The sequence below is a fragment of the Ascaphus truei genome, chromosome 14 (assembly GCF_040206685.1).
Source record: "Ascaphus truei isolate aAscTru1 chromosome 14, aAscTru1.hap1, whole genome shotgun sequence".
Taxonomy (NCBI): Eukaryota; Metazoa; Chordata; class Amphibia; order Anura; family Ascaphidae; genus Ascaphus; species Ascaphus truei.
The window spans coordinates 15,544,251-15,570,296 of record NC_134496.1 but is presented as its reverse complement, the minus strand read 5'-3'; the positions used below and the strand labels follow the sequence as shown (position 1 = coordinate 15,570,296).

Genomic DNA, 26,046 nt, shown 5'->3' with positions numbered 1-26,046 from the left:
TGCGCTTTGCGGGAAGAGGAGAATGGGAGTGCGCTGTGTGGAAAGAAACTGAAGCAAGAGAGAATTACTCTGCAATCTCTAGACACTGCAGCCTTCACCTTTCCCATCAAAAATCCTAATGTTTCTCTCCACCTAAAAAGAAGAATATTTCAATCAATAACCACTACATTTTTACCATCTTCAGACATAATCATGTCTATTTTATGCTAAAACCCCAAATGCCATAATTTAAACCCTTAAAGAGAGAAACAATCGGGCTGAAATGATACATTTATATATGCAATATTTAGACATTGTTTTTTTTCTTCCATCCAGTGCAGTTATTAATAACCAGAAATACCATTATTAACATATCTGCAATTATTCAAGCTTCCATATAATTAACATGTTTGAGTAAAATAAGGGAGGGTCTCACTCAGTGTATCTGCCTTTCTATTTACCTGTGTTTGGGATCTGTAAGTTATACTGCTCTGTTTGTTTTACTAATGCCATTAAACAGTTTATTAATGACTTGTTGGCAACGTATTTGTGGTGGGAATTCTTTCTTCCCCTCTTTTGATTTCTCTGAATAATAGAAGCCCCATAAGAAATTATTTTTTGGAACACATATATATATATATATATATATATATATATATATATATATATATATATATATATATATATATATATATATATATATATATATATATATATATATATATATATATATATATATATATATATATATATATATATATATATATATATATATATATATATATATATATATAATGAATGCGATATCCATCTAATATAAATGAGTGATTAGGATATTTACCTTTGTCCTGATAGGATCCGGTAATTAAATGACACACAAGAACTGATCAGACCGCAGTAAGCAGCATGGCCTGTGCCCACTTCCTGGTTGGTTCCTCTACTAATGCTTAAACACACATGAGTACAACGATGGTCGCAAAGCCACTTCCTGTGACTTCACGCCATGCGCTTATCGTAGCTGGACCAGGAGTACCAAGATGGTAGAGGAGAATTTCCGGCGCCCTCATCGCCGCGCGTTGGATGTGGGAGTACAAACATGGTAGTACTCGCAGTGCTTGGCCTATTGCTCTTCCGGTGGCCTCGCTCACAACTAGTGCACTCGCATCCCAGTAGGAGGAGAAATATGGCCGCGGGTTTCACCCCGCCCCCTTACATCAGCACAGGCCGGAGCCTGTTCCTGCACGGGACCCGGATGTAGTATTATTAGTAGTGAGGTCGCGGGCGGGAAGCGAAAGCAGCGAGGGACGGTGAGAGGAGTGTGTTATTTGGGTATATAGATATATGTTATTTGGTATATGTATATATATATATATATATAAAAAAAAAAATCAAATACAGCGTGTATGTGTCATTATATATATATATATATATATATATATATATATATATAATCAGGATAACTAAATCCCTGTGTACATTACTGCTCTGTGTGACTATATATTTTTTTCATGTGTGTATGTGTGTTATTAAATATATGTGTGTGTGTGTGTGTAAATATATATATATATATATATATATATATATATACGTGTGTAAAAAAATAAATATATATACACATACACATACACACGTGTGTGTAACTAAATATATATATATATTTATTTATAAAATTTATTTATAAAATATTTTACCAGGAAGTAATGCTTTGAGAGTTACCTCTCGTTTTCATGTATGTCCTGGGCACAGAGTTAAGACAAATAATACATGTTTACAAGTACAGTTACATAAATGAACAGGGTATACATTATATACAAGACATTGCATGCACAGTTAAAGAAAATATATATTATGGGCGAATGAAACAGTTACAGACCAGATTAAAATATGAGACAGCCTTAGGCTAAGGCCCCGCTCCCAGAGTCGGCGCACCCGCACTGCTGACAGGCGGTGCGCTGAGATACACAGACCGCGATATGCGGTCTGTAGGGAGCCGGAGCGGGAGGTGGGCGGTTTGACAGGGAGGGGGGGCGTGGCTTGAGCGGAGGGACCGCTACTCTCCCCCCCCTCCCTCCACGGACTCGGGCTGGAGCTGGAAAGTAAGTTTAAACACACACACACGCAGGCACTCATACATACACAGGCACTCACGCACTCATACACACACACGCGCGCACACACAGGCAGGCACACACGCACTCATACACACACACACAGGCAGAGGCAGGCACTCACGCACTCGGGCACACACATACACACACAGACAGGCACGCACGCACGCACTCAGACACACACACAGACAGGCACTCACCTGCTTTCACTCCACACTCCTCCCCGCTCCCCGAAGCATCTCCTCCTCCCGAAGCCTCCCCTCCCCATTGGCTCACAGCCACACCACGTGACGCGTCAACGCTAGGAAACACCATTCTGTTGTGTCTCCTAGCGGCTGACGCGCCACAGCGTGTAGTCAGCTGTGCAGCCAGGGGGGACCGGGACCGGCTCGCGAGGATTCCCCTGCTGGTGGGGAACTCGCGACGTGGCCGCCCGCGCCACCGAGCGCAGCGGGACCGAGGCCTTAGATTTGAAAGAACTTAAACTGGTGGAGGATGTGAGAGTCTCTGGTAGGTTGTTCCAGTTTTGGGGTGCACGTTAAGAGAAGAAGGAGCGGCTGGATACTTTGCTGAACCTTGGGACCATGAATAGTCTTTTGGAGTCAGATCTCGGGTGATAGGTGCTGCATGTGGTAGGGGTGAGGAGCTTGTTCAGGTAGCTGGGTAGTTTGCCCATAAAGAATTTAAAGGCAAGACAGGAAAGGTGAACTTTGCGCCTAGACTCTAGTGATGACCAATCTAGTTCTTTGAGCATTTCGCAGTGATGTGTGTTGTAGTTGGATTTGGGTTTGAGGTGCCGAGCTGTATACTATGTCCCCATAGTCAATAATTGGCATTGGCATCTGCTGTGCGATACGCTTTCTGACCAGGAGACTTAGGGAGGATTTGTTCCTGTAAAGTACCCCTAGTTTGGCATAGGTTTTGGATGTCAGGGTATCAATGTGCATCCCGAATATTAAATGGAAGTCAAACCATAAGCCCAGTATTTAAAACTAGTGACAGGGGTTATGGTGGTGTTAGCGTTGGTTCTGATCAGGAGCTCAGTCGCTGGAAGCTTTACAAATTTAGTCTTGGTCCCAAATACAATTGTTACAGTCTTGTCAGTGTTTAAAAACAGTTTGTTTTGGGAAATCCAGTTTTCGAGTCTCCAAAATTCAGACTGAAGTATGTGTTGAAGGTCAGAGAGGCTATGGCTGTGGGCATATTTGTGTGTGTGTGTGTGTGTGTGTGTGTGTGTGTGTGTGTGTGTGTGTGTGTGTGTGTGTGTGTGTGTGTGTGTGTGTGTGTGTGTGTAACACTATATATTCATGTACTTGGGTGTAACTAAATGTATATTTGTGTGGGCGTGTCTAAATGTATATTCATATACTTGTGTCTATTTATCTAAATGTAGATAAAAAGAAGAGATCTCCTTCCCCTTTTTACTATATATATTTATATATATATATATATATATTGTATATATGTGTTCGTATATATATACAGTGGTTGACAAATCACCAAAAAATCTACTCGCCACACAAAAAAATCTACTCGCCACCTAGTACCAAACGTGTGCTGCTTGGGCCAATATTTACTCGCCCGGGGGTTAAATCCACTCGCCCGGGACGAGCAAATGTATAGGTTTGTCGAACACTGTATATATATATATATATATATATATATATATACACACACACACTGGTAGACAAATCACCAAAAAAATCTACTCGCCGAACAAAAAAATCTACTTGCCACCTAGTACCACATGTGTGCTGCTTGGGCCAATAGGAGCTCGCCACAATGTTAAATCCACTCGCCCGGGGCGTGCAAATGTATAGGTTTGTCGAACACTGTGTATATATATATATATATATATATATATATATATATATATATATATATATATATATATATATATATATATATATATATATATATACACAAATATCACAGATTGCACTCAATGTACTGGTTCATATAGACAGGTGCTAGTCTCAAATAATAGAAAAACAACATTACCATTCTCTCGTCCGGTAAAGAAAGACTGCACTCGGTTCAGTAATCATGAAAAACTGTATTGGGCATCTGAATAAAAAAGATAAGTCACCCAATCCGACGTTTTGGTCCTGGAATAGGACCTTTCTCAAGGGGGTGAGACCTTGAGAAAGGTCCTATTCCAGGACCAAAACGTCGGATTGGGTGACTTATCTTTTTTATTCAGATGCCCAATACAGTTTTTCATGATTACTGAACCGAGTGCAGTCTTTCTTTACCAGACGAGAGAATGGTAATGGTGTGTGTGTGTGTGTGTGTGTGTGTGTGTGTGTGTGTGTGTGTGTATATGTATGTGTTTGACAAACCTATACATTTGCACGCCCCGAGCGAGTGGATTTAACATCGTGGCGAGCTCCTATTGGCCCAAGCAGCACACGTGTGGTACTAGGTGGCAAGTAGATTTTTTTTGTTCGGCGAGTAGATTTTTGGGTGATTTGTCGACCACTGTGTGTATGTATTTATATATATATATATATATCTATATAATTTAGTTATTATTATTATTTATTTATTTAGGGGTGGGGCGGCTTTGAGTAGTGCACCGGCAAGGTCTGAAAATTGAGATAGATATATAGATACCTATCTCACCCAATCACACACAACTGTGTGTACGTACTAAAGTATATGGCTATTGGTGAGAATAGAGAATTCAGCATGCGGACGCCTTTGGGATCCAAGAGAATAAACACGCGTGACAGCGACAATAACTCTTAGTAATGTACACGGGAGGGGATCGTACCGCGATGGCAATCACTGTATGGCTGCACCATAATTGAACAATATTTACCCCCACTGCGGAGATGGGAGGAAAAACTAAACGATGCACAAAAATACGGTGTGTGGGAGGGGAGCTGGAAGATAACCTACCAAACAGGGTGTATATACAAGGGGATCTTTGAATACTAAATGGAAAGGGGGGCAATGTTTTGGGACACCCCGTTTTCCTCTGCTTCCCTATGGCACAGTGGGACTTCGCGTTCTGCTCGGTTACAAAAAATCTTTCACATGAAAAGCGCCAGCTTCCGAACAAAGCACCAGGGAGCAGCGGGCGTAAATATTGTTCAGTTACTTAGTTTACCCTTTTGGTGCCGGTCATCCTGCGATCGATCGCTACCGCTCAGTCAGTCAGTACTTGCTATTGGTACTATCTCCTCCCCGTGTACATTACTAGGAGTTATTCTCTCTGTCCCATGTGTTGGAGTCTCTGTCCCGCGTGTGTATTCCCTTGGAGTCTGCGTGGTGGAGTCTCTCTCGCGTGTACATTCCCTTGGAGTCTGCGTGTTGGAGTCTCTGTCCCGCGTGTGCATTCCCTTGGAGTCTGCGTGTTGGAGTCTCTGTCCCGCGTGTGCATTCCCTTGGAGTCTGCGTGGTGGAGTCTCTGTCCCGCGTGTGCATTCCCTTGGAGTCTGCGGGGTGGAATCTCTCTCGCGTGTGCATTCCCTGGGAGTCTGCGTGTTGGAGTCTCTCGCGTGTGCATTCCCTGGGAGTCTGCGTGTTGGAGTCTCTCGCGTGTGCATTCCCTTGGAGTCTGCATGTTGGAGTCTCTCGCGTGTGCATTCACTGGGAGTCTGCGTGTTGGAGTCTCTCGCGTGTGCATTCACTGGGAGTCTGCGTGTTGGAGTCTCTCGCGTGTGCATTCACTGGGAGTCTGCGTGTTGGAGTCTCTCGCGTGTGCATTCACTGGGAGTCTGCGTGTTGGAGTCTCTCGCGTGTGCATTCACTGGGAGTCTGCATGTTGGAGTCTCTCGCGTGTGCATTCACTGGGAGTCTGCGTGTTGGAGTCTCTCGCGTGTGCATTCACTGGGAGTCTGCATGTTGGAGTCTCTCGCGTGTGCATTCCCTGGGAGTCTGCGTGTTGATGGCTGTTCTCATTGTTTACAAGTTTTAGGAATTGGGGAATTCCTGGCATGTTCATACACAGACGGCGAGTATTGTATTCTTTGCTGTAATAGAAGTGGTGCTGTCTGACCCATATGGTTCAATTGGATATTAGTGCTCTGCATACTCTACCCCACTATATAAAGTGCCTTCCCAAAACAATTCTCACTTCCTGTGCTGCCACACTGAGAAATACCCCTGGTTGTCACTATTCTGTCCCTTGGCAGGGGGTCCCGAGGCGCGTCAGCCTCGCAGGCGCGCATTACAGCGCCGTGACCGGGGCCTTTAGCCTAAGACATGTGAATGTGCTCACAAGTGATATTCTATTTGTGTGTGTGTTTAGTATTAGTTTTTATATCAACTCTATACTTGTTTGAACACACACACGCAGAAGTCTGAGCCTCTTGTTGTGTACCTTGCTATGGTATACGCTGCCCCCATGTGAATAGTAATTTTGTGCCCCCAGGTCAGTGGGACGTAGAGAAGATGTCGTCTACATCACAGAAACACCGGGATTTCGTGGCCGAACCCATGGGGGAGAAGCCTGTGCAGTGTCTGGCCGGCATCGGGGACGTACTGGGAAAGAGGCTGGAGGACAAAGGGTTTGACAAGGTGACAGTGACACGAAGTGTCTTACACATGATCCTAATAACGGGTGGGCCATGTGCCCTTTTTCTCTCACAATGTCACCTTGCGGTGGGAGGGACAGACTCATAGCTCCCTTCTGACTGTGTCTCCCTGTGGTGGGAAAGAGACTCATGGCTCCTTTTTGTGTCACCCCTCTCTTCTCCAGGCTTATGTAGTTCTAGGTCAGTTCCTTGTGTTGAAGAAGGACGACGAGCTTTTTAGGGAGTGGTTAAAGGATACCTGCTCAGCTAATGCCAAGCAGTCCCGGGATTGTTACGGCTGCCTGAAGGAATGGTGTGACGCTTTCTTGTAAGGTGAGAGCCGTCTCCATCTCAACACCTTCCCAAACACAGTCCCGTGGAGACCCAATGTTCAGCTGCATCTTGAAGCCATCAACGTCTGCCAGAAGAATGAAGCCAACACAACTGGCCAGGAGATGGGACTGATCCACTGACCGGTGTAATAACGGCTTCTCCTACTGGGCCGTCCCGGAAACATAGTCTGGATCATTTGTATCTGGAAAAGAATGGCTGGGTCAGTTCTACCCGTGATAACCGGCTTCTTCAGTTATACTAACCAATGATTAACGGCTAGTTTAACTAGTCCAACTGGTCCTTGACCGGATATAATGGCGGATTCATCTGGCTCAATCTAGAAATTCTGGCTACTTTAATGTTCCCAACCTGTAAATTCTGGCCACTTTAATTGATCTTTCCCAATATTATTAATATTACAATATCTGCAATCTCATACTTACGGCCGGCTACAATTTCCACGCAGACTACATCTTAATAAACATGTTTATGCCGTGTTCACGCACAAAATAAATACATAAATCACGTGAGGCGCTTTTTCTAGAAGTGATGTCATCGCTCCAAGCTCATGACATCACCTCCAGAATAAAATCACTTCCGGTTGCAGTTTCATTGTGCATTAATACTGAGTATCTAAATTAATATTTTTAGCCTGTTTATTACCTGGGGAGGCACAAGGCTAATTGCCAGATTCAATCCGTTTTTAATTATACGCTGTGGCTTTTATTACTTCGATTTAACTTAATTACAAGTAAATATTTTGTTGACTCGTTCCCCTTGTTTACTTTCGTTTTGATAGCAGTTTAAACACTCGTAGCCTTTTACATTTGAACACAATGTTTTAATATGACAAATATTTATGGCTGCCTAATAATAAACCTCGTTCAAATACTGAAATCCCCAGTTCTATTTAGCAGGGTCTATGGGATTTTCGATCAATTGAAGGCACTCTACCATATAACCCCTTGTCTGATGTGTCTAATGTCTGTCTCATAGTATAAGATATTTAACAGGTTTGCAAGTGTAACCCCAAAAGCACAAGGACAAACCTTACAGAAAATACCCCACACGCTGCTCCCATGAGGCGCTGGGGAAGAGATCGGCCCCGCATTATTAGGGTGAATTCACCCTATTGTTTATAACAGTGCCCGCAGAAAATGTGTCACTGATATTTCTCCAGCACGGGGACGTTTAGCAGTGAGGTTCGGGGTTTGGGATTTTGAAAGGAAAATATATTCCTTGGAACAGTTTTAAGTGGGATCCAGACTCAACCCCTCTGTCCCCTAACAGACCCCATTGAAATTTGAGGTACACTTTAAAATCTGACACTTGCAAAGCTGGGCAGCTCTATATGAAAAGCCTTTAATACCCCGCCAGCCACAGACGGCCCCACAGCTTGCTGCTTTCAGGCAACTTCATGGAGTCGTTGCGGTTGCAAAAAAGGGTAAAAGGCGAGTTAGTGGTTCTCTCTTTAAAATTCCTGGTTTTTGAATTTGATTGTAACAAAAATAAATGGCTGTGTTGGGATTTCCTCTTTCCTCATTGTGTTTTTAAAATAAAAATATTAAAGTCATTCTTGAGATTTTAATTCATTGTGTTTAACCTTGTGGGCCAAAGATACGCCTGAAAGAGGAGGCTTGTAGGAGACTGCTAGCCAAGGAGAGAGAGAGTGCGAGACAGAATCACATTCCCTGCTCACACAGAGAGAGGAGCCCACAGTAAGAGACATCCTGGTCCTTGCTGGGCTGTTAAAGCGCCGCCGGATAACAGACCCCGGGAGGCCCTTTCCCGCCACTTGTGAGTATTCTGCGTGTGTTACACACACCTCCCAAATGTTTCACCCTTAACAGATCTGCAACGCCACTACACGCCATAGTGAGATAAGAGCACAACGCAGCGCTGGCAATAACACGGGACTAATATAAGGGACATTAGTGCTGTGCCCTTATTTATTGTGTATTGCAGGGGTGACAAACTTCCTGCGCCCCCCTTACCTTTAATGTGGCGTCAGATGATGCTGCGGGGTCATGTCACGTCACCCGCTGGGTTGCCACGGAGATGGGTGTCAAATGGCGCCACGTGGCCCGAAGCCGGCTCAATTCAAGTGAGTTGGAGGCCTCACTAAAGAGCGCAGGGGGCCCTGGTAACCGTCACCCCCCCACAAAAAAATCTTGCGCCCCCCAGTTTGCGCACCCCTGGTGTATTGCATATGTGTATATATTGTGTTAAGTATAGAGTGTTATCTTTAAGAGTGAGCGCCGCGGGTTACGGTTGCCCAGGGGTAAAAGAGCCCCGTTTAATATATACACAAGTCTCATCTGCTTTTATTCAATGGATCCAATTATACTGTACTGAGGCAGGACGGACTCGGACCCCCCACAGCACATATAGACTGGAAATAGAGGGGTTACACCTACATATTCAATCCCCCTTCATATAACATTTACTTATATCTTGTGATTAATCTATTTCACTTTTCTCACTGAATGTCACTATCGGCTACTTCTGTTTATATATCTGACATGTGCCACAATTCTGCACATTATTCACAATTACTTTATTCTTTCTCTGTCTTTTATTTGCCACTTACCTTTGGTTTTTATTACTGACAAACAGTCTTATCAGCAAAATACATTAGATACAGGCTGTTAAATCTCTCCAAAGCTTTTAGAAATGTTAAGTGTAAAAAAAATTACTTATAAAGATCCAATTATCCATAAAGAGGAACGTATAATTGTTAGATTTTATTACGGCGTCTGTCTATCACATTGAACTTTCTTAACATGTCGGTGTCAGATCACTTTCGTCCTAAGAGCGAGTGATCCCCTAAGCTGCGCTTATAGCGACGCTGACGTCACACTGCGGTCGCAGGAAAAATCAAACAGAAGCGACTTCTAGCGATCGCGACCAAGCCGTCGCTACTACTATAAGCGCATGCGACGGTATAAATACATTTGTTTTGACGTCGCTGTCACCGGCGCTATAAACGCAGCCACAAGCAGGAAGTTTCTACGTGTCAGTCCTATCTAATCCTATTCAATTTCATCTCAAACCTGGGACTAGCGTTTCGGTCCAGAAAGGACCTTCCTCGGGATCCTTTCTGGACCGAAACGTTGGTTTGATCTGTGCTGATGTATTGTCTTTAATACAATTTATTTACCATATTGCTTTGAGTGCTGCTTCTTTGTTTTTTCGGCTGGGAAAGCATTGGTTAATATACTATTGATTATGTAGCATGCACCTTGAATTGTGTTGTTTGCTTGGAGTGCCAGCTGTGCTGTTCTCTCTATATATTTCTATCTATCACATAGTGTTTGTACTCTGCTGGAACCCCCCAACCTGGCTCAGAACCTTCAGTGGACACCTAATGCTACAGCTCTGTAATCACCCCATCTCCGCTACAGGAACTTTATACCTCGCATCTGGGGGTGACTATTGTATTTATACAGCATGGTTTTTGCATTGTGTTTATTTTACACACATTCTAATTCTGCTGTTGGTTGTTGAGTGGTACTATCTACACAGAAAGATTCGGTGTCCTAATTTTATTAACCCTCCTTTTTTAACCGTCCGGTTTTGGGTTACATGAGTAGGTTATTTACATTTTCTGGTGTTATTTACCCGCATACTATTATTTATTGCAGTATGTATTACAAGTTTGTGCATTAACCAGAATTTATGTTTTGGGGGTTCCGAGGGGACTGTTTTAATATTGTATAATCCATGTGTTTTTCATTGAATAAATTCTATCATTATTAATTATTGCTAGAGTGCTTTTGGAGGGATTCTTTTTCTTTTTTTCTCTCATATATATATATATCAGTCAGAAGATATTCAATCTGCGCTCTTGCTTCCTAAGGTGATTACAGGTAGGTTTTTCCTCTCCTCTTGCAGCTCCTGTGGCAGGAAGTGCTTCCCCTCACTTCAAAGATGTCCACCGCTGGAAGGCTCCGTTGGTGGACCAAACAACCAAGAAAAAGAACTCAGGAGCGCACCAAGGTGAGGACAAATGTATTGGTAAGTAAAAATAATAACAAGTAGTAACTTACATTTAAGTAAGGCTCAGTCCATGAGTAGGTCAATCAAACGCCTCAACGCATCGGCATTGCATTGGAATAGGTAGGGGGGGTCCTGGTTTGGTGTGAAACAGTCCCGCGCGCTGGGACTGAACCAGTCGCACTCTCTGATAGGTCACTTCCGGGTTCATGCGAGTTCATACGCTGTTTGAATGCCCGTATAGAGAAAGCCCCCTTGTCTTCATCACTCGTATTAGCTGTCCCGTATGTGGAGTGGAGACCAATGTAATAAAAAGTACACTGGAGTGTAGAGTAACCAATAAGTATATAACTTGGTTCCTGCACTCTAACTCTTCGCTACGCGTTTCGCATATCATGTATGCTTCGTCGCCCCCTATCTATTCCACTGCATTGCCGATGTGTTGAGGAGTTTGATTGACCAACTCATGGACTGAGCCTTACTTACATGTAAGTTACTACTTGTTGTTGTTATTTTTACTTACCAATACAATTGTCCACACCTTGGTGCGCTCCTGTGTTCTTTTTCTTGGAGATAAATAAATATATATATATTTATATTTATATATATATATATATAATCAAAAAATAAATAGATGATACCGTTCTGTGGCTAACGAAATGCTTTTATTTGTGCGATCTTTCGAGATACACAGATCTCTTCTTCCGGCGATGTTACAATGAATGAAGCAAGCAAAGGGAATACTTAAAAACAGTGTCTCTTGGTTGCTTCATTCATTGTAACATCGCCGGAAGAAGAGATCAGTGTATCTCGAAAGATCGCACAAATAAAAGCATTTCGTTAGCCACAGAACGGTATCATCTATTAATTTTTTGATTATTGAAGCTCGGCTAACACGGTACTGATACATATATACATATATAACACTCCACCGTAACTACCCTGCTAAAAGTTTGCAATGAAATCCAGTGTGGAATGGAACGGGGACAACTCACTGGTGCAGTATTCCTAGATTTTGCAACGGTTTTTGATACAGTTGATCATGCTATCCTGCTTAACAAACTCCAGAGCTCTGGAATAGGGAAGCATGCTTTAAACTGGTTTCAGTCCTACCTATCAGGAAGATCCCAACATGTGTCCATCTCAGGCTCTAACTCCAACCCCCTGGATATCACCTGTGGTGTCACGCAAGGCTCTGTTCTGGGGCCCCTACTCTTCTCAGTGTTCATTAATGATCTTCCCACAGCTTGTAAGGAAGCCTCAATACACATGTATGCAGACGACACAATCCTATATGCACACAGCCATAGCCTCTCCGACCTTCAACACATACTTCAGTCTGACTTTTTGAGACTCGAAAACTAGATTTCCCAAAACAAACTGTTTTTAAACTCTGACAAGACTGTAACAATGGTATTTGGGACCAAGACTACATTTTTAAAGCTTCCAGTGACTGAGCTCCTGATTAGAACCAACGCTAACACCACCCTAACCCCTGTCACTAGTTTTAAATACCTGGGCTTATGGTTTGACTCCCACTTAACATTCGGGATGCACATTGATACCCTGACAACCAAGACCTATGCCAAACTAGGGGTACTTTACAGGAACAAATCCTCCGTAAGTCTGGTCAGAAAGCGTATCGCACAGCAGATGCTAATGCCAATTATTGACTATGGAGACATAGTATATGGCTCGGCACCTCAAACCCACCTTAGCAAACTTGACACCCTCTACAATTCAATTTGTCGTTTTGTTCTCCAATGCAACTACAACACACATCACTGCGATATGCTCAAAGAACTAGATTGGTCAACACTAGAGTCTTGGCGCAAAGTTCACCTTTCCAGTCTTGCCTTTAAATTCTTCATGGGCAAGCTACCCAGCTATCTGAACAAGCTCCTCACCCCTACCACTTGCAGCACTTATCATCTGAGATCAGACTCCAAAAGACTGTTCATGGTCCCAAGGCTCAACAAAGTATCCGGACGTTCCTCCTTCTACCGTGCACCCCAAAACTGGAACAACCTACCAGAGACTCTCACATCCACCACCAGTTTAAGTTCTTTCAAATCTAAGGCTGTCTCACACTTTAATCTGGTCTGTAACTGTTTCATACGCCTATAATATATATTTTCTTTAACTGTGCACGCAATGTATTGTATGTAATGTATACCCTGTTCATTTATGTAACTGAATTTGTAACCATGTATTATTTGTTTTACTCTGTGCCCAGGACATATTTGAAAACGAGAGGTAACTCTCAATGTATTACTTCCTGGTAAAATATTTTATAAATAAATTATATATATATGTCTCATATGTATGTACAGTATTAATCTTAATAACGTTATGCTGTACTTGTTTGTGTGTATATATATATATATATATATATATATATATATTTCTATTAAACGGACGCACACACACACACACAGAAGTCTGAGCCTCTTGTTGTGTACCTTGCTATGGTATATGCTGCCCCCATGTGAATAGTAATTTTGTGCCCCCAGGTCAGTGGGACGCAGAGAAGATGTCGTTTCCATCACAGAAACACCATTATTTTGTGGCCGAACCCATGGGGGAGAAGCCTGTGCAGTGTCTGGCCGGCATCGGGGACGTACCGGGAAAGAGGCTGGAGGAGAAAGGGTTTGACAAGTGACAGTGACACGAAGTGTCTTACACATGATCCTAATAACGGATGGACCACATGTCCTTTTTCTCTCACAATGTCACCCGCACTGGGAGGGACAGACTCATAGCTCCCTTCTGTCTGTGTCACTGTGTCACCCTGTGGGGGGAGGGACAGGCTCATAGCTCCCTTCTGTCTGTGTCATTGTGTCACCCTGTGGGGGGAGGGACAGACTCATAGCTCCCTTCTGTCTGTGTCATTGTGTCACCCTGTGGGGGGAGGGACAGACTCATAGCTCCCTTCTGTCTGTGTCATTGTGTCACCCTGTGGGGGGAAGGACAGACTTATAGCTCCCTTCTTTCTGTATCACCCTGCAGGGGGAGAGAGGCTCCTTTCTGTGTCACTGTGTCACCCTCTTTGCCAGGTCTACAAAGTCCTACAGTAGGTCAGTTCCTTATGATGAGGAAGGATGAGTTGATTTTTAAGCAGTGGTTAAAGAATATCTGCTCAGCCAATGCCAAGCATTCCCGGGATTGTTACGGCTGCCTGAAGGATTGGTGTGACGCTGTAGACGCACGTTCACAGAGGTACACAATTAGGAGGCTTTACAATGTGAAATTATAATAGGCTTTATTGTGCCTTTTCCTTTTCATCAGGAAATTATCCAAACACAGGGGGGGGGGGGGGGGGGAACAAAGCTTCCATTCACTTGGGAGTATTTCTAGTGAAATCCTATGCAATTAGTTCACATCTCCATTAGTAAAGCATGTCTCGCAGCCCCAAAACATATAGCATGAAATAAGCAGATATAAGCAGTCTTTTAAAAATGAAAGTCTTATCTGTTAGCTTCTGTAGAATAAGCTTCTCTGCTCTCCTGGAACCGCACCCGTGCGTGCACAGAAAATATCAGCATCCAGGTTTAGAAGTCTTGTTTGGTGTCTTGCAATCAGCTATGCTGGGCAGAGCTCAAGACATGTGCTGTCTCCAAAGGTCAGCTCTCAGTCAGAGCTAAGGAGTCACTTCCTGTCTCAAAGGCAGGCTTTTTGTAAACAATCTAATCAGGCAGGTGGTGTTTAGTAATTAACTACCACACTCCTAGATTAAAGGCACATTACTGAACAGGGATAAGTCCCCTGTTACATACCTCCCCTGTTTGTGGGAAGCTCGGGCTTACCACGGCCAAAGCCCATCCTTCCACTCTCATTCTAGATATCTCTGTGACTTGAATGAGAGTGGATGGAGGAAGAGAACCCTCTGTCCTGCTGGGATTGGAGCCCTTTCTCCAGTTTATTTTTGTCTCCTCCCGAAGATGCTTGAGATCAGCACTCCTCAGTCGCTCGAGGAGGACTTTTTCCACGTAAAGTCTTTTTATCGCGTGCGCGGTCTTGAGATTTCTGTTGCGTCGGGCACTCCTCTTTTTGTAGACAAAGTGTATGGCAACAGTTGTAGAGCAGTTAGGACTAGCCCTTAGAGTTTTCTGCTCTTGAAGTGGTCTTTCTGCAGCTTCTCCACACCACGGAGTCGCCAGTTCAGCTTCTTCAGCTAAGGATTCTTCTGGCTTTGATTCTGCACTCCTACCTCTGTTTGTTGCCTGTTGGGCAGCTGTAGGTTTGGCTAGTGCTTTCTTTGGTGGCTCAAACTTCGTAATTTTGTTTTGAAGTTGCGTGGAGTCCCCAACTCTCACTGTACCCTTGTCCTTACGGACATTAGTTACTGTGGGATACTGGTGCTTGGGCAGAGCCAATACCTTTTTCCGTATTGGAGGAATCTGTATCAGAGTCTCCTTCATATTCTGGAGCTCTGTAATTTTTGTCGTCAAGGTTGCCGCTGCATCTGTTTTCTCCTTGGTGTACTGACTCAAGGGAATGGAACAGTCTCTCTGTCTCTGCTCAAGTTTCTGAGCCTTCTCACGCTCCCTCTCATACAGAGTCACCTGGTATCGAAGCTCCGCTTCCAACGATGCTCTGAAGACATGCAGCGTGGCCTTTAGCTCCTCATACTGCTCTGTGGGGACGTACTGGGTATTCAGACGTTCCTGCAGCGCTTGTACCTCTTTAGCAACCTGCAGTTTTTCTTCCTGTAGCGTTTGCTGCTTCTCCTCAGCATACTGGAGGTGTGTACGCAGACCTTGCAGTTGGTTCTGCAGTCGGTGCTCTGCGTCAAACTTTTCCTTGACTACTTCTGTTAACTGAAAATTTTCTTCTTTCAGTTTTAAGTTTTCTCTTTTTAATCTTGAATTTTCTCCTTTTTCTTTCTCTGTATTCTTCAGGGCCTCTTTGCAGTCCTCCTTCCATTTACACACATCTGCTTTGAGAATGACAATCTCCTGGCGTGAGACTTCCTTCTCTAGGTTGAGGGTCTGAAGCTCCTTCTGAGAGACTTTGAGATCTGTTTCAAGATTACCAATAGTTTCTTTAGCAATGTCCAGCTCCTCAGTGAGACTGTGTAGTTCCTTTCTGGAAACTTCCAGGTCTGTGCGGCAGCTGTTGGTCTCATGATGTGAGGCATCCAGTGCTCTGCGGAGTGTCTGAACCTCTTTCTGAGATACGTCCACCTCTATCCGGACACTGTTGACCTCCTGTTGTGAGGCATTCAGCTCTATGCGAAGAGTGTGAACCTCTTCGCTGGAAGACTGTCATCTGCTTCAGTGCCTCCTCATACTTCCGCTTTAGCGTAGCCACCATTTTATCAGTTTGGCTCTGCTTTTCCTCCATGGCGGAAATAGTAGCCTTTGCAGTATCTAGCTCAGACTTGAGATCCTCCAATTCGGTCTTGGCCGCAGAGTAAATTGCGAGCACAGTCTTCTGTAGCTCAGCATTATTTTTTCTCTCCCTTTCCAATTCTTCACAGAGTAGATCACAGTCATGTCTGGCAGCTTGCAGTATCTTCAGGGCTGGTCAAGGGATCATTACTCACTGGCTCCAACTCCACTTCCCTGGGATGGTTGGCCGAGGGTTCCTCACTGTTGGCACTGGACAGACACTTCTTTGGAGTACACGACTTCTGCCTTGGGCCCTCTGGATATTCAGTTACCCGCGGGACGAATTCTCCATTTTCTCTAGGCTGCAGGGCAACTCGGTCCCCCTTTTCCTCCACAGGATCTGCGGACGTGTCTGTTCCTTCCACGGTAAGTGAAGAACTGCTTTTCTTTTTCTGCCTTTTTGATTTGGATGACACCGTCCCTTCAGGGATTTTGGGGTCTCCATCTTAATTTGAAATTTTAGCAGCTTCATTATATACGCCAGGCTTTTCTTGCAGCTGCTTTAGCTGACAGAAATATTTGGTGATCCACTGCTCCCGCTCTGTCTCCTTCTGATCATATTCGTCATCAAAGGGAGCGGTCTTTTCTGTTCGTGCCGAGTTCAGGCACCCCCACCATTCTTGGGGTGTTTTGTGGGTGTGACTCAGTTCGGGTTCCCTGTAAGAGATGTCTTCCTCTTTATTGGACTGGAAGGGCCACTCTTCCGTGGGGTAGGGTTCATTACAGGAACGCTGCATCTTGTCCTCCATTTTTAGGCTATCAGGTGTAATTTTCTTCCTGACCTCAGGAGGCGCTATTGCAGCTGTTGCCACTGTATTTGCTAGAACCCCCAATTGTGGTAGTCCTACAGATGGGCATATTTTGCTTGTAGAGGTCGTAGCTCTCACAGGCATCTCTGTAGACTTTTCTTTCTTGGGTAATTTTTTTTTTTTAATATCAGCAGTACTGTGCATGCATTTTTTTTATCAGGTATACAAGATGTGCAGTTGCTAGGTAAAAAAGTCTATTTGCTATACACCATTTACTTGCTAGGAGCAATCCCTCCGCAACAGAATTTGGTTTTCTGCCTGAGTTCAGTAATTTTCAGTCTCATCTTTGGGTATTATGGCATTCACACTTCGGGTGTTTGTTTTGCTCCCAAGATAATAGGCATACTTTTTTACTTGCAGAAAAAAAAACATTCTTTGCAGTGGACTCAACACTCAGCAATTGGCTTTGAAAAACCTTTTCCTATATAGGGCAATTTTACACTCAGCATTTGTTTGCTAAAAATTCCCCTGCTTCAGCACAGTCTTGTATCAATTTTCACACTTTTCTGCATATACTCCATTCACAGCTGGTAGCCCTATGCGGTGTGGCAACCTTTATTTGCAAAATCAGTACCACTCGTGGGTCACCATCTGTATTCACTGCTTCAGCGAAACTTTTGAAAACAACAAACACCTATCCCTTTTAAGGGCTGACTCACTTCTTGAACCCTGACTATGGCTGAAAGGCAAAGACCCCTATTTCAATGACCATATTACGCTTTGTGATAGGCAAATAAAGTTTTAGCTGTTTCAGCAGTCTCTCTCCTCTTGGGATTGGGGCAAAGAGTCCATCTGTGGTTTTGTAAGTTTCAATGCAGTGTAAGTTTCAGTGGTGTGTCCCTTTAACTCTGATCTGTGCTGCATGAGGTTTTTTTTTTTTTTTTTTTCTCAGACTAGGCAAAAAGCATCAAAAAAAAATTTCACATAAAAATCTCTGGTCCTTTTTAACTACAAGGACACCTCTTGTCCCACCTCGGACACCATATGTAGACGGACGTTCACAGAGGTACACAATTAGGAGGCTTTATAATGTGACATTATAATAGGCTTTATTGTGCCTTTTCCTTTTCATCAGGAAATTATCCAAACACAGGGGGGGGAACAAAGCTTCCATTCACTTGGGAGTATTTCTAGTGAAATCCTATGCAATTAGTTCACATCTCCATTAGTAAAGCATGTCTCGCAGCCCCAAAACATATAGCATGAAATACGCAGATATAAGCAGTCTCTTAAAGCTGCAGTTCAGTCAATATCCTGCATGTGTTTTTTTTAATAAATCAGTTCTGTAGTAAGAAAAAATACTTTTAGCATTTTCTGTTTTTAAAAAAACAACTTTGAAAGACCAATTTTCTTGTATTCTATTTTAACAGCCATTTGCTAAGGCACTGCCCCTTCATGTCCTGCCACAAGCCCTGGCACAACCCTTTGTCAGCCCTGCCCTCCCTCTAGCACTTGTCAGTGCAGGATTGCTCATGAATATTCATGAGCTTCCACTGACAGACAAGCAGAATATAAACAGATCCCTTCACTAATTATGTCACCAAATTTCGACCTATCAATACATGGAGAATGAATTGACCTGCAGCTATACAGTTCTTTAGGTAATTAGAGATTGCACACATAAAACTATTGAAGTAAAAAAATAAATTAAAAAAAAAAAAAAAAGACTGAACTGCAGCTTTAATAATGAAAGTCTTATCTGTTAGCTTCTGCAGAGTAAGCTTCTCTGCTCTCCTTGAACCGCACCTTGCATGCACAGAAAATATCAGCATCCAGGTTTAGAAGTCTTGTTTGGTGTCTTGCAATCAGCTATGCTGGGCAGAGCTCAAGACATGTGCTGTCTCCAAAGGTCAGCTCTCAGTCAGAGCTATGGAGTCACTTCCTGTCTCAAAGGCAGGCTTTTTGTAAACAATCTAATCAGGCAGGTGGTGTTTAGTAATTAACTACCACACTGCTAGATTAAAGGCACATTACTGAACAGGGATAAGTCCCCTGTTACAGACGCCTTCTTGTAAGAGGAGAGAACTCGCCATCTCAACACCTTCCCAAACACAGTCCTGTAGTTCAGCTGCATCTTGAAGCCATCAACGTCTGCCAGAAGAATGAAGCCAACACAACTGGCCAAGAGATGGGACTGGTCCACTAACCGGGAGTAATAACGGCTTCGCCTACTGGGCCGTCCCGGAAACATAGTCTGGATCATTTGTATCTGGAAAAGAATGGCTGGGTCAGTTCTACCCGTGATAACCGGCTTCTTCAGTTATACTAACCAATGATTAACGGCTGTTTAACTAGTCCAACTGGTCCAAGTCTGGATTTAATGGCGGATTCATCTGGCTCAATCTAGAAATTCTGGCTACTTTAATTGATCTTTCCCGATATTATTAATATTACAATATCTGCAATCTCATACTTACGGCCGGCTGCAATTTCCACGCACAATACACATGTTTATGCCGTGTTCACGCACAAAGTAAATACATAAATCACGTGAGGCGCTTTTTCTCGAAGTGATGTCATCGCTCCAAGCTCATGACATCACCTCCAGAATAAAATCACGTCATGTTGCAGTTTCATTGTGCATTAATACTGAGTATCTAAATTAATATATATTTAGCCTGTTTATTACCCTGTTTATTACCTGGGGAAATCCAAGGCTAATTGCCAGATTCAATCAGTTTTTAATTATACGCTGTGGGTTTTATTACTCTGATTAACTTCATTACAAGTAAATATTTGTTAAGTATAGAGTGTTATCTATAAGAGTGAGCGCCGCGGGTTACGGTTGCCCAGGGGTAATAGAGCCCCGTTTAATATATACACAAGTCTCATCTGCTTTTATTCAATGGATCCAATTATACTGTACTGAGGCAGGACGGACTCGGACCCCCCACAGCACATATAGACTGGAAATAGAGGGGTTACACCTACATATTCAATCCCCCTTCATATAACATTTACTTATATCTTGTGGTAATCTATTTCACTTTTCTCACTGAATGTCACTATCGGCTACTTCTGTTTATATATCTGACGTGTGCCACAATTCTGCACAATTACTTTATTCTTTCTCTGTCTTTTATTTGCAATTTACCTTGCTCTTTTAGAACTGTCAAACAGTCTTATCAACAAAATAGATAAGATTACGCTTGTAAAAACTCTCCAAAGATTTTAGAAATGTTAAATGTCAAAAAACTTACTTCTAATGATCAAATATCCATAAAGAAGACGTATAATTGTTCGATTTGATTAAGGCGTCTATCCATCACATTTAACTTTTTTTTTTAACATATCGGTGTCAGATTTATTTATTTATAAAATTATTTACCAGGCCTAATACATTGAGAATTACCTCTCGTTTTCAAGTATATCCTGGGTTACAAATACATAGTTACATTAAATGAAAAGGGTTATACATTACAGGCATACCCCGCATTAACATACGCAATGGGACCGGAGCATGTATGTAATGTGAAAATGTACTTAAAGTGAAGCACTATCTTTTTTCCACTTATTGATGCATATACTGTACTGCAATCGTCATACACGTGCATAACTGATGTAAATAACACGTGTAACAAGCTCTATAGTCTGCCCACTTGCGCACAGCTTCAGTACAGGTAGGGAGCCGGTATTGCTGTTCAAGACGTGCTGACAGGCGCATGCGTGAGCTGCCGTTTGCCTATTGAGCGAGATGTACTTACTCGCGAGTGTACTTAAAGTGAGTGTCCTTAAACCGGGGTATGCCTGTATATACAAGACATTGCATGCACCGTTAAAGATGATATATTATAGGCGTATGTAGCAGTTACAGACCAGATTAAAATGTGAGACATTCTTTACTTGTGAAAGAACTTAAACTGGTGGTGGATGTGAGAGTCTCTGGTAGACTGTTCCAGTTGTGGGGTGCACGGTAAGGAGAAGGAGGAGTGGCCGGATATTTTGCTGAACCTTGGGACCATGAACAGTCTTTTGTTCAGTCCAGTTCAGTTCAGTTCAGTCTCAGAGGATAAGTGCTGCGTGTGGTGGGGGCGAGGAGCTTGTTCAGATAGACAGGTAGTTTGCCCAGAAAGTATTTGAAGGCAAGACAGGAAAGGAAGTTTGCGCCTAGACTCGAGTGATGACCAATCTAGTTCTTTGAGCATTTCGCAGTGATGTGTGTTATAGTTGCATTGGAGGATGTCCTGGAACAGGATTACACATTTCTGTCCCCCTTGGCAGCTCACAAGATTTCTGTCTCCCTAGTTCAGCTGCTTGTTAGTTCCCCTGTTCCAGCAGCTAGCTGCATGTGTTATTGACACATTCCCTCTTTACACAGCCGCTAGTTGGTTCCCCTGGCAACCTCCCATTTCTCATTGCCATGAGAATGGTTTAGCCCTGTTATTTATTTATTTATTTATAAAATATTTTACCAGGAAGTAATACACCTGTTGTTCCCCTGCCCCTTACTGTTTTATGGAATGGTCCTTTGACTCTTCCTGCCAGCCACAGGAACATGTGCTTTAGATATACCAAGCTGGCTTAGTGGGTACATGCTTCCTCCATTACACCCCTGCCAAGACTATTCTTTTTACCTTCCCCCCATAACAGAAGAGCACCTTCACCTAGGGATAGGGTGACCAGATTTACAAAAGTAAAAACCGGGACACATTAAAAAAATTTTTTATAAAACAAATGATATCACCAACTGCACCCCTTCTCCTTTATGTCTCTCTGCCCCGCTCTGTCCCCCCTTCTCTCACACACACACCCCTTTCTCTCTCCCTCTTCCCATATCCCTCTACACTCGTTCTCCCCCCCCCCCCACCCCTACATTCCCATTCCACCCTTCCCTGTCTCTCTCCCCCATTCTCTCTCTTTCCCCCCCCCCATTCCCTCTCTCCCTCCCCCCCATTCTCTCTCTCCCCCCATTCTCTCTCTCCCTCCATTCTCTCTCCCCCTATTCTCTCTCTCTCTCCCTCCCCCCAGTCTCTCCCTCCCCATTCTATCTCTCATTCTCTGTCTTTCTCTCCCCCATTCCCTCCTTCATTCTCTCCCTCTCCCCCCCATTCTCTCCCTCTCTCTCCACCCCCAATTCTCTCTCCTCCCATTCTCTCCTCCCATTCTCTCCCTCTCCTCTCCCCTCCCTCTCCTCTCCCTTTCCTCTCCCATTCTCTTCTGTGTCTCTCCTCCATTTTTTGTCTCTCTCCCCCCCATTCTCTGTCTCTCCCCCCCCCCCCATTCTCTGTCTCTCTCTTCCCCCCACCCCATTCTCGGCTCTCTCTCCCCCCCATTCTCGGCTCTCCTCCCCCATTCTCTCTCTCCTCACCCATTTTCTCTCTCTCCTCTCCCATTCTCTCCCCCCCTCATTCTCTGTCTCTCCTCCATTTTCTGTCTCTCCCCCATTCTCTGTCTCCCCCCCCATTCTGTCTCTCTCTCCCCCCTCCATTCTCTGTCTGTCTCTCTCTCCCCCATCCCATTCTGTGTCTCTCTCTCCCATTCTTTGTCTCTCTCTCCCCCCCATTCTTTGTCTCTCTCCCCTCCATTCTGTCTCTCTCCCTCCCCCTTTCTCTGTGTTTCTCCTCCATTTTCTGTCTCCCCCATTCTCTCTCCCCTCCCATTCTGTCTCTCTCTCCCTCCCATTCTGTCTCTCCCCCCATTCTTTGTGTCTCTCTTTCCCCCCCCCCATTCTTTGTGTGTCTCTCTCTCCCCCCATTCTTTGTGTCTCTCTCTCCCCATTCTTTGTCTCTCTCCCCCCACGCTGTGCCCCTCTCCCCATGCTGTGCCCCTCTGCCCATGCTGTGCCCCTCTGCCCATGCTGTGCCCCTCTGCCCATGCTGTGCCCCTCTGCCCATGCTGTGCCTGTGCCTCTCTCTGTGTCTCCCCATGCTGTGCCTGTGCCTCTCTGTGCCTTTCCCCATGCTGTGCCTGTGCCTCTCTCTGTGTCTCTCCCCATGCTGTGCCTCTCTGTGTGTCTCTCCCCATGCTGTGCCTGTGCCTCTCTCTGTGTCTCTCCCCATGCAGTGCCTGTGCCTCTCTGTAACAGGGGAGTTATCCCTGTTAAGGAAATGTGCCTCTAATCCAGCAGTGTGGTGGTTACCTGCTGGTAGTCAATTAACAAACAGCACCTGCCTGATTTAGGTTTCTTAGAAAAGCCTGTCTTTGAGACAGGAAGTGAGATTGTTCCTGAGTCTCACAAGTTGTGAGACTGACCATAGGGACAGATGTCTTGAAGCCTGCCAGAAGAAACAGCACGCTGCCTGCAAGACACAGGGGAAAGAACCTCTAAACCTGAATGCTGACATAGCCTGAGGAAAAAGGCAGCAACCTAGGAACAGAGAAGACTTTCCCTCCAACTACAAGAAACAGATAAGACTTTCCTTTCTAAGACTTTTGGTATATCTGCACATATCAAGATATATGTTTGGGGCTGGGAGACATGCTTATCTAAAGGGAGTTGTGGACTGCATAGGTTTCACTAGAAATACTCCCAAGTGGAACATAAGCGTTGTTTGACCCCTTTTTTGAAAATGTTTGGATGTTTTTTCTTATGTTAAAGGAACAGGCGCAATAAAAGCCTTATTTAATTTCACCTTAACAAGTCTCCCTTGCATACCTCTGCGCACGTCCTCCTACATATGGTGTCAGAATCGGGACTGAGGTGGCCTTTGAAGTTAAAAGGGGCCCCGGAGATTGCCTGTGAATTTTTTTTTTGTGCTTTTTGCCTACAAACAGCCTGAGCAACATAAACAAAGATCTCATGCAGCAGAGACCAGAGTTAAAGGGATACACACCCAGGCAGGAAATCTACACTGCACTGAAACCCACAAAACCACAGATGGACTCTTTTCCCCGATTCCAAGAGGAGAGAGAGAGACTGTGCTGAAGCAGGTAACCCTTATTTGCCTATCACAATAAAGTGTAATATGGTCATTGAAATAGGGGTTTTTCATTGATCCGAGAGTACCTGGGGGTGGAGATTGAGGTGGATCCACTGACCATGATGCTGGCTAAACCAATTGACGATCTAGAAACTGCAGAAAACAGGATGGTAATACATGTACTCACGGCGGCCCGCTGCTGTGTGGCAGCTGCCTGGAAAAAAGTAAATGCCCCATCTAAACAGGCAGTGTTACGAAGACTCCGTGAAATAAAGACGATGGAACTTCTCACAGCAAAACTATCCCAAAAAATGGATACGTTCCATAAAACATGGGAAATATGGCCGGGTGTGTGACAGGCTTCCAAGGAAGTAACTTGAAAAGTTAAATAGTTGGTCTGGCCCTCCCTGCTCCCCCCCAGCCCCCCCTCCCCCCCTCTACCCTTCTTTTTCTTTTTCTCTTCCTTTTTCTCCTCTATCCTGACACTAAGAGAGACACACGAGGAAGCGGCTGCTTCCCCATCAGAACCCTTACTGTGGGAGCATATGAGAACGCAGTAATAAACACAGCTAGGCAAGCATTTTATTTAAGCAAAGATAGCGAATTACGGATGCCTATTGTAACTTCGATAACTGTCAATGTTCCTCCAGTATATGTACAACAAAGTTCATTATATGTTGTGTATCTCGTGAAAAACAATAAAAAAATTGAAACAAAAAAAAAAAGAAATAGGGGTTTTGCCTTCCAGCCGTAGTCAGGGTTCAAGAAGTAAGTTAGCCCTTAAAAGGGATAGGCGTTTGTTGTTTTCAAATGTTTCGCTGAAGCAGTGAATACAGATGGTGACCCACGAGCGGTACTGATTCTGCAAGTAAAGGCTGCTACACCGCATAGGACTACCAGCTGTGAATGGAGTATATGCAGAAAAGTGTGAAAATTGATGCAAGACTGTGCTGAAGCAGGGGAATTTTCAGTAAACAAGTGCTGAGGGTAAAATTGCCCTACTGGGGAAAAAAGAATTGCTGAGCTGTGTAAAAGGTATCCCAAAGTGTGAAGAGTGAATGCCATAATACCCAAAGTTGAGACTGAAAATTACTGAACTCAAGCAGAAAACCACATTATTTGGCTGAAGCGTAGGGATTGCACCTAGCAAGTAAATGGTGTAAAGCAAACAAAAGTTTTTACCTAGCAACTGCACATCCAATATACCTAATGAAAGAGAATGCATGCACAGCACTGCTGATATTGTAAAACTTACCCAAGAAAAAGAAAAAGTCTACAGAGATGCCTGTGAGAGCTACGACCTCTACAAGCAAAATATGCCCACCTGTAGGACTACCACAATTGGGGGTTCTAGCAAATACAGTGGCAACAGCTGCAATAGCGCCTCCTGAGGTCAGGAAGAAAATTACACCTGATAGCCTAAAAATGGAGGACAAGATGCAGCGTTCCTGTAATGAACCCTACCCCACGGAAGAGTGGCCCTTCCAGTCCAATAAAGAGGAAGACATCTCTTACAGGGAACCCGAACCGAGTCACACTCACAAAACACGCCAAGAATGGTGGGGGTGCCTGAACTCGGCACGAACCGAAAAAAACCCGCTCTCTATGATGACGAATATGATCGACAGGAGGAAGAGCGGGAGCAGCAGATCACCAAATATTTCTGTCAGCTAACGCAACTGCAAGAAAAGCCTGGCGTATACAATGAAGCCGCTGAAGTATCAAATAAAGGAGACCCCAGTATTCCTGATGGGACGGAGTCATCCAAAACAAAAAGGTGGAAAAAGAAAAGCGGTTCTTCACTTACCGTGGAAGGAACAGACACGTCCGCAGATCCTGTGGAGAAAAAGGGGGACCGAGTTGCCCTGCAGCCTAGAGAAACTGGAGAATTCGTCCCGCGGATAACCGAATATCCAGAGGGCCCAAGGCATAAGTCGTGTACCCCAAAGAAGTGTCTGTCCGGTGCCAACAGTGAGGAACCCTCAACCAACCATCCCAGGGAAGCGGAGCCGGAACCAGTGAGTGTCGATCCCTTGACCAGCCCT

General features: G+C 44.1%; 2 protein-coding genes across 14 annotated transcripts in view; one reads left to right on the top strand and one right to left on the bottom strand.

Moving 5' to 3' along the window:
- The window catches only part of EIF1AD (eukaryotic translation initiation factor 1A domain containing), a 34,915-nt gene that overhangs the window by 4,996 nt on the left and 3,873 nt on the right, over positions 1–26,046 (bottom strand). For 3 of the 12 annotated variants that reach the window (XM_075569791.1, XM_075569796.1, XM_075569788.1), the window contains exon 2: positions 69–132. The gene's annotated coding sequence lies outside the window, so the exon portion shown is untranslated. Of the gene's footprint in view, positions 1–68; positions 133–820; positions 1,036–1,852; positions 1,874–6,684; positions 7,127–26,046 lie in introns of those variants that run through there. The other 9 variants (XR_012787940.1, XM_075569789.1, XM_075569790.1 and 6 more) reach the window with 9 other exon arrangements.
- BANF1 (barrier to autointegration nuclear assembly factor 1) lies at positions 1,133–8,516 on the top strand. Of its 2 annotated transcripts, none has more exons than XM_075569800.1 (3): positions 1,133–1,286; positions 6,469–6,614; positions 6,796–8,516. In XM_075569800.1, exons 2-3 carry the CDS (start codon positions 6,489–6,491, stop codon positions 6,940–6,942), a joined length of 273 nt encoding a protein of 90 aa, XP_075425915.1. In that variant the 5' UTR covers positions 1,133–1,286; positions 6,469–6,488; the 3' UTR covers positions 6,943–8,516. The 2 variants fall into 2 exon arrangements, with proteins under 2 accessions (XP_075425915.1, XP_075425916.1); XM_075569801.1 differs by having other exon boundaries at positions 1,198–1,308.